The sequence below is a fragment of the Macaca fascicularis genome, chromosome 3, assembly GCF_037993035.2.
Source record: "Macaca fascicularis isolate 582-1 chromosome 3, T2T-MFA8v1.1".
Taxonomy (NCBI): domain Eukaryota; kingdom Metazoa; phylum Chordata; class Mammalia; order Primates; family Cercopithecidae; genus Macaca; species Macaca fascicularis.
The window spans coordinates 184,872,583-184,881,825 of NC_088377.1; the positions used below are offsets into that span (position 1 = coordinate 184,872,583).

General features: G+C 40.4%; 1 protein-coding gene across 1 annotated transcript; it reads right to left on the bottom strand.

The window, feature by feature from the left end:
* Nucleotides 1-1,781: 1,781 nt before the first annotated feature.
* On the bottom strand, nt 1,782-2,726 carry OR9A2 (olfactory receptor family 9 subfamily A member 2). Its single transcript, XM_065541179.1, is given in 1 exon segment — nt 1,782-2,726. A coding segment is annotated over 1 exon segment (945 nt).
* Between the last annotated feature and the right edge of the window lie 6,517 nt (nt 2,727-9,243).

Genomic DNA, 9,243 nt, shown 5'->3' on the forward strand with positions numbered 1-9,243 from the left:
TCTCAGTGTCCAGAATCATAAGCCAAATACGTTTATTTTCTTTGTAAGTAATCCAGGCTGGTATCATTTATATTCTGTTATAGCAATGCAAAATGGACTACCACTATCTAATTATGACTGTACTATAACTTAATTATAGACATCTACTATCTAATTATTTGGATCTTATATCTTATATTTCTACCAGAAGCTGATTTTTTAAAAACCCTATTTGCCAGCATTCAGATCAACACTTAGTATTCTCAGAGTTTTATGTTTTTCCAGTCTGATGGATGGCTAGGTAAACTTTGGCAAGTTATTTAAATTCTCTGAGCTTCTATTGTCTCATCCCTTAAAGGATACTTCTCTGGATTAATGCATTAGAAAAAAAGGTATTCTTTCTGGTCCGGAACAGATCTTCATTTACTGGGCTTGGAAACCATGGGCACCTTTGTTTAAGCAGAAGTCTCCCCTTTCTCCAGCCAATGCCGTCCCACCAGAGCCCATTGGTTGACTTGCAGAGCATGGGTTGGCTGAATTTAAAGCTCATTCCCCACCTTGTCTGGTACTTTAATGCAATGCAAACTACCCAAACATACATGATGGTTTTCACTCCTCACAGGACAAGACAACATGGCATCCTCACACATTTCTCTTTAAAATTATCAGTAGCCTCATCATCCCACTGCTGAACAGCTCAATTTTCTCACTTACTTTAGGGCTGGTAGAATCTGCTGATTGTTGTTGTTTAGGTGAACTTCTTCCTTTTAAGGACTTCTTCCAATATTATGTGAAATTCCAACAGTTATATTACCAAACAGCCAATCCCTGGAATTGCTAGAAAGCTAGCTGGGAGTCAAAAGAGTAGCCTCTTATTTTTAAAAAATTCTGCCCACAGAGAAGCTATACATGATGGTGCTGAGACGGTTGGATTTGAGAGATGGAGAATCAAAAGACATTATAAAGTTTGAAGACTAGATCTGGATACAGTCTGAACAGACATAGTTGTTTTAAACAGCCATAAGATACAGGATGCTCTCTAGAATTAGTCACTTAGTTCTTATTTGTCCCTGTCCCTATACTAGCCACAAAGAAGGGCAGTGAAAGGAACATGCTGAAGCTTAGCAAAAATAACTTTTCCCCCATTTTTATCCTCAAATATTTTTATCTTCTTTACACCACAAATATCTGCTGAATGAGAAGCATTCCAATCCTCATATCACCACTCTAGACTGGTTCTGTGACAAAACATAAACAGTGTTACACTTCCTTTCCAGTATCAATGGGGCAGAGAGAAAGAGCCTTAGGATACCTAAAATGCATGTAGCCATTTTGTCAAAAAATTGCACAAAAATATAGGGAAGGACTCAGCAACAGTTGATGAAGGACCAAAGTGAGCATCTATACCTTTGTACTCTGATTAGGACACCTCTCTCAGTCCACCTCCCTCCACACTTCCTCCCTTCCCCAGAAAATACATTTTCAGAGATGGACTATAAGCAAATGAATTGGGCTAATAGAACTCTTACAAAAATGTCTGCATTTCCTTTCTCTAGTCCCTCCCAAAACACAAGAATATGTTCAACAGTGGAAACAGGCAGGAACTAAGGCTATGAGATTCTCCCGGGCAGACAATGGATTTCATTATTACCAGCCTAATCTACTTCCATGGTGTGATGGCAAATTGTACACACTCTTTGACTTTTGTAATGATGATAAGAGAAAAGAGGAGCTAGAATTTTCTAGGTGACTTAATAATTAACCGTGAGGCTTGTACCACCTAAAACTGACTTAGAGAACAGCTAATCTTTGAGGAGTTAACAGCAGCATTTCACTCCATCTCGGAGGGCCTCTTTGACTTTGTCATTCCAAAGAGTAAAGAGGAAAGGGTTCAGGAAGGGGGTTAACACGGAAACCAACAGGGGAAATATCTTATTGTACTCGACTCCCTGTGTTTGCTTGGGTTTCACATAGAGAAACAAGCAGCTGCCATAGCCGATTATAACACAGGTGAAGAGGGAGGCACAAATGGAGAAGGCTTTCCTCCAGCCAGAGGCTGACGGGATCTTGAGGATAGTGGAGATGATGTAGGTATAGGAGACAATTGTAGGGATCAAAAAACCAATGAGTATAAAAATAGCCATTAAGAAAAGGATAAACTCTGTGAAAAGAGTGTTGTCACAGGACGGTTTGAGTAATTGCCCTCGGTCACACTAAAAATGGTCTAACGAATTTGATTTGCAGAAGGTAAACTGAAATGTGGCATAGACCAGCCAGATTTCAGAAAGAAATCCAAATACCCATGACACTATTACCACCCAAATACAGGTACTGCTGTTCATAATGATGTTGTATCTTAAAAGATTACACACAGCCACGTAACGGTCCACAACCATCACTCCAAGTAATGCAAACTCTGTGGTCCCTACAGCAAGGTACAGGAAAAGTTGAGCAATACATGTAGACAAAGATACTGTCTGCATCCCAGGGAGCAGCAATCCCCAAAGCATCATGGGGACAATTATGGTTGTGACCAGGATCTCCAGGGCAGAGAGGTGGCCGAGGAAGAAATATATGGGGGACTGCAGACGTTTATCCACACAGATAATCACGATGATGACCATGTTTCTCATTAATGTCACTAAATAGAAGAAAAAGAATATAGCCAAAAGAATGTGGGGTAGTCCTTGGGACCCAGGGAAGCCTAGAAGGTGGAATTCGGTGGCACTAGAGTGGCTGTCCAACATTTAGTCCTTGATTCTGCTTCTTTTGAAGCACAGAGATTAAAAGAGAGGTGCATTGCTCCACATGGTCCTGCTCTCAAGAGAGAAGGAAGACAGATTAGGATAAGAAACTACTTCCAACCTGAGAATCAGGTGACACGTCCCTGCTACTGTGTTGGGCACATACGTAGCTTGAGGTACATGTTGTCACCCAAGTCTACAAGTGAGGCTCTCATTTCCCTGTATAACCAGCCCCCTGGAACGGGGGAAGACATCTTTTTCTGCCGGTGGTGAAATACCTTCCTTGCCGTTTTCCCCATGGAAAGATGTACCTTCTCTCAGGGGCCAGAGGCTAAAACCTTTTAAATAGGCCTGTTTTGAAGGTGAGTCAATCAGGTCCCTCCAGTCCTGGAGTTGTCCTACTTTCTCTTAGGTTAATTGTGCCAGACGACACAAAGGCATTTTATATGATGTTCAAAGGATGAGAGCTTTAAACCCCAGCTCTCATCTGTAATGGTAATGCATAGACCCACTTTTGGGGCCAGTAGAAAGGAGGCAGAGGATGTAAGACCAATATCTCTGCTGTTCTGGATTTTAAAATCTCCATTTTACAGGGCAGCAAGATCTCTAAATGAGAACTCTGGAGCTTGGGATAATTTCCCAGAACAGATCCATTCTTCTCTAATTCCATTTTCCTTCCAAAGTTGTGGGAGGAAGGAAAGATGGCACCTGGCACAGATAAGGAATAGATCTGGGACCGCCAGCTGTTAAGGATGCCTGGCTCTCTGCCTGTCGCTTCATCCCATTATTCAAATGTCACCCCTTCCAAAGACTTTTTCCAATCACTCTGCCAAAAACAGAAAAGACACACTCATTTTTGGACTTCCGTTTTTTTCATAACGGTTGTTATTACCTTGTATTATGTCTAATTATTCACTCCTTCATTTAACAATAAACAAATGTAGTCATGAACAGGACAAAGAAAATTCCATGCCCTGTGGAGCTTATATTCAAGGAAGAGGTGGGGGCTAGACCACACACAAGACACATAAGTAAAATATGTAATAGTTTAGTTTATTTATCATGCCACAGGGAAAAATATTAAGCAAGAAAGGGGGAGAGGAAATTTAAGTTTATTTATTATTTATCTATGACACTAGAATATAAACTCCATGAGGGCTAGGACATATCTTCACTGTTGTATTCTGAGGCTGGCACATAAAATTTACATACATAAATTAAATAGTTATATATTATATATATCTCTCTATATCTTTTATATAGATCTAGAGATACATATTATATATCTCTTTTATATGCATCTCTATATCTTTTATATATAAAGATCTCTATATTTTTTATATAGATATAGAAATATGTATAGAGAGATATATATTACAGATATACAGATATAGATATATATTATATTATATATAGATATATAGATTATATAACAGAGATATAGCTATAGATATAGATTTATATAGATAATATATAGATATAAATTTATATAGATATAGAGATATATATTATCTGAAATAAATATATCACAGATATATCTTATATATTAAATTAGGTATTAATTTACACAAGGTAACCCAACTAATAGCTGTGTGAGTCAAGATTTGAACCTAGGTCTGTCAGATTTCATCACTCACACAGCTAACTACCACACCTTATATTTTTTATTTTATCTTATTTATATAAGATATGTGAAATAAGACACATGAACTATATCTTATATAAATATACATAACATATATATTTTATTTATAAGATATTTAAATACATAAGATATATATATCATATATGTAAAATAAGTAGTGCTGACAAATTTCGCTACATGAGGTATGGATGGATGGATGGATAATATATGATTAAATAATACTTGTTCTGGCCAGGGCAGGTTGGGCCACATCCCTTCAATCCTACTCTGGTTGGTTTTCCTTCCTGCCTCACATTACCATTTTCCCTCCTGCCCTTCCTTTGGTTAGGTAACCCCCTCCCTGTCTATGTCACTGTTTTACTAATGGTTAAAAAAGCTTCAGGGACAGAATTCATGGGAAAGCTCAGTGTTCTGCTTTTCCACAACCTCTGCATAACCAGCACAGGATAAAGAAACATGAGCGAGAAGGACACCGACTGTCAGGGAGCTGTGACTGTGTCTAGCATTGGGTCTGAGAGGGGCCGGAAGTGCTCTCTGCTATGCAGGAAAGATCTGGAGATGAGCCTATACACTGTACTGCTCCCCTAGCCCACACTTCAAGACCTGGGTGACTTTGTTCTAGAAGGTTGGTAGGCCCAGAACGTCCCACCCTAAACTGCTCTTACCCTCTCCTTCATAGAGGAGACCCCTTGGAAAGACACTCACCTCTATGGAGGGGCTTGGCCACCCCTTCTGGTGTTCTCTAGGGCTCCGCTGATGCTACCTCCTGTCCCGCTAGTGCTAGGCCACGCACAGGGGCCAGAGCAAGTTGCTGCCATCCCCACTCATGGTGAAGAAGGAAACTGTCCTCGCAGAGGAGGTTAGAAAAAAGCCCAGAAATAAGTGCTGTGCAAAGTTGAGGGTCCTCTCTCTCCCCACCCCCCGCCCACTTCCTTTCTTCCCAAGGGTACTTAGTCACCAAGTTACCACTTCTTAATTAGCTCATGTTCAGGGAGTCCCCAGGAAATGAGTCTAGTGGGAACAGAACAAACTTTAAGTCATTCCCATTTTTGACCAATTAAGTTTTAGAACGTTTGATAGTTTTTGTTTGGCTGGAAAACCTGAAATCTTACCAATCAGGGACTTCTTAATACTGGGGCTGCCTTCCTGCAAAGCCTCAGGTCTAGGTTTCCAGATGTCTCAGATTCTAAATAGTCAACTCCCTCTGCCCTTTATCTTAGGCTTTTCTCAAGTTTCTCTAGTTATTCGGAGCCTAAATCAACCCTCTTCCCCCAATAGGAGACACCACAATTGGCCTCTAAAACATGCACCTATATCCCCAAAAAGGCTGCTTATTGATCTTGGTCAAAGCCTTAACTTCACCAAAAATCTTCTAAAAAGCCTGATGACTCCTTCATTCATTTTAAAAAGGCCCCTGCATTTAGTCCTGTGGATCCTACAGAATACTGTAAGAGGTCCTACCCCTAAATCGAATTCTATTCTGTTCTATTGTCTCAGGCTTTCACTCCTCTGAATATATGTGCATCTGTATGCATTCCAGCAAGATTCTTCCAGACTTTTTTTTTTTCCATGGCATGTCACTGATTACCAGTTGGACCACTGTAAAGTAGAGACAGCATAAGGATAGTGTATGTACACAGTTATGTTTGCAACCTGGGGGAACTGACAAAATGTAAATTGGAAATCTGTCTAATGCTGGAGTAAGACAGAAAAAGTAGGAATTATAAAACATTTGTCTGCATTTTGGTTTTCATTTTAAGTATTTAAAGTACACCTGTTAAATCTGAGAATTTCAATTGGTGCCTAAGCGTATAAATTGGGATTAATCTTTCTTCCAATTCCTTAAATTGCCCAAGCCCAACTACTTGCCATATAATTTTAGAGAAAGTTTCCAAACGTGTAGCTCCATATTCTTTTTTGTAGAGGCTGTGAAAATCTGTTTGCAACCTTTTCTTTCTCATTTAACAACATATAAAATATATCTTTCCATATCAGCACATATTACTCTACCTCTTTTTTTTAATATAAGATTCCATTATGTGGATGTCCTATTCTTTATTAGATAGCTCTTTATTAATTTTCATTGTTGTTTCCATTTGTAATTATGAAACAATGATGCTATAAATATTCTTGGATATTTGTAAGTATACAAACAATTATATTTCTGAAAAAAAAAAAGATCCCTAGAGTTGGAATGTCTGGGTCAAATGCAGATGTATTGAAGTTATTACTTTTTTCTTTTTTATACAAGTTATTACTTGGCACCAAATTACACTCCAAATATTTTGTATTGATTCACACAATTACTAAGACTGTATAATAGAAGGGGTCTTGTTTTCCTGACCTGTTATAAACCAAGGCATAAATAAAATTTTAATTTTAAGTTGAAGAGAATAAAAACAAGACACCTTAAAAGGGAAATCAATTAACAAGCCTGATGCAATGGAAAATTTTTGAAAGATAAAAATGACCAAAACTGACCCAAAAACAAATATGGATATAGAATCAACTTGAGTATCCATCAATGGATGAATGAACACAGAAAATGTGGTCTAAATATATAATGGAATTGAATTCATCCATTAAAAGGAATGAAATCTTGTCATTTGTGGCAGAATGGATAAAACTGGAGGACATTACATTAAGTGAAATAAGCCAGGCACATATAGACAAATACGACATGTTCTCACTCATATGTGGAAACTAAAACAGTTGATCTCATAGAAGTACAGAATAGAATAATGCTTAACAGAAGCTAGAAAGGGTATAGGGGAAGACAGGCAGAGTTTGGTTAGTGGTTACAAAATTTCAGTTAAATAGGAGAAATAAGTTCCAATGTTCTATGGCATAGTAGGGTGACAAGTTTAATGACTATCTATTGTGTATTTCAAAATAGCTAGAAGAGAGGAATTTGAATGTCCCCAACACAAAGAAATGATGAATGTATGAGGTGGTAGATATCCCACTTACCCTGATTTGGTCACTACACATTGTATACACATATCAAAATATCACATGTATCCCCGACATGTGTACAATTATTATGTACCATTAAAAGTTTAAAAATAAAATAAATGGCCACAGATGTTGTACAAAATGTAATCTTAATACAGTTGAAAATATTTTGTAAAAAATAAATCCAAAGAAGGGGCCAAGATGGTTGAATAAGAAAAGCTCCCATCTGCAGCTCCCAGTGAGACCAACACAGAAGGCAGGTGATTTCTGCATTTCCAGCTGAGGAACCCAGTTCATCTCATTGGGACTGGTTAGGCAGTGGGTGCAGCCCATGGAAGGTGAACCGAAGCAGGGTGGGGCTTTTGCTTCACCTGGGAAGTGCAAGGTGGTAGGGGACCTCCCTCCCTACAGCCAAGGGAAGCCATGAGGGACTGTGTTACCCAGCTGGATTACTATACTTTCCCCACAGTTTTTACAATCTGCAGATAAGGGGACTACACCACCAGGGCCCTCGGTTTCAAGCACAAAACTGGGCGGCTGTTTGGGCAGACACCTAGCTAGCTGTAGGAGTATTTTTCGTATCCCAATGGTGCCTGGAACCCCAGCAAGACAGAACTGTTCACTCCCCTGGAAAGGGGGCTGAGGCCAGGGAGCCAAGTGGTCTCACTCAGTGCGTCCCACTCTCACAGAGCCCAGCAAGCTAAGAACCACTGGCTTGAAATTCTCGCTGCCAGCACAGCAGGCTGAAGTTGACCTGGGATGATCCAGCTTGGTTGGGGTAGAGGCGTGCACCATTACTGAGGCTTTACTAGGCAGTTTTCCCCTGACAGTGCTAAGGTGGCAGGGAGGTCTGGACTGGATGGAACTCACCACAGTGTGGCAAAGCAGCTGTGGCCAGACTGCTTCTCTAGATTCCTCCTCACTGGACAGCGCATCTTTGAAAGAAAGGTAACAGCCCCAGTCAGGGGCTTGCAGACAAAACTCCCATCTCCCTGGGACAGAGCACCTGGGGGAAGGGGCAGCTGTGGGCGCAGCTTCAGAGGATTTAATCTTTCCTGCCTGCTGGCTCTGAAGACAGCAGCTGATCCTAACAAGAGGAATTCTCCCAGCACAGCACACTAGTTCTGCTAAGGGACAGACTGCCTCCTCGAGTGAGTCCCTGACCCTTGTGCCTCCTGACTGGGAGAGACCTCCCAACAGGGGTTGACAGACACCTCATACAGGAGAGCTCTGGCTGGCATCAGGCCGGTGCCCCTCTGGGATGAAGCTTCTAGAGGAAGGAGCAGGTAGCAATATTTGCTGTTCTGCAGCCTCCACTGGTGATACCCAGGTGAACGGGGTCTGGAGTGGACCTCCAGCAAACTGCAGCAGACCTGCAGAAGAGAGGCCTGACTATTAGAAGAAAAACTAACAAACAGCAACAACATCAACATCAACATAAAGGACCCCCACGCAGAAACCCCATCCAAAGGTCATCAGCCTCAAAGATCAAAGGCAGATAAATCCACAAAGATGAGGAAAAACCAGCGCAAAAATGCTGAAAATTCTAAAAAACAGAATGCCTCTTCTCCTCCAAATGATCACAGCTCCTCTCCAGCAAGGGCACAAAACTGGACAGAGAATGAGATGGATGAATTGACAGAAATAGGCTTCAGAAGGTGGGCAATAACAAACTCTTGTGAGCTAAAGCGGCATGTCCTAACCCAATGCAAGGAAGCTAAGAATCTGGAGAAAAGGTTACAGGAACTGCTAACTAGAATAACCAGTTTAGAGAGGAACATAGATAACCTGATGGAGCTGAAAAACACAGCACGAGAACTTCCTGAAGCATATACAAGTATCAATAACCAAATCGGTCAAGCAGAAGAAAGTATATCAGAGACTGAAGATCAACTTACTGAAATAAGGTGTGAAGACAAG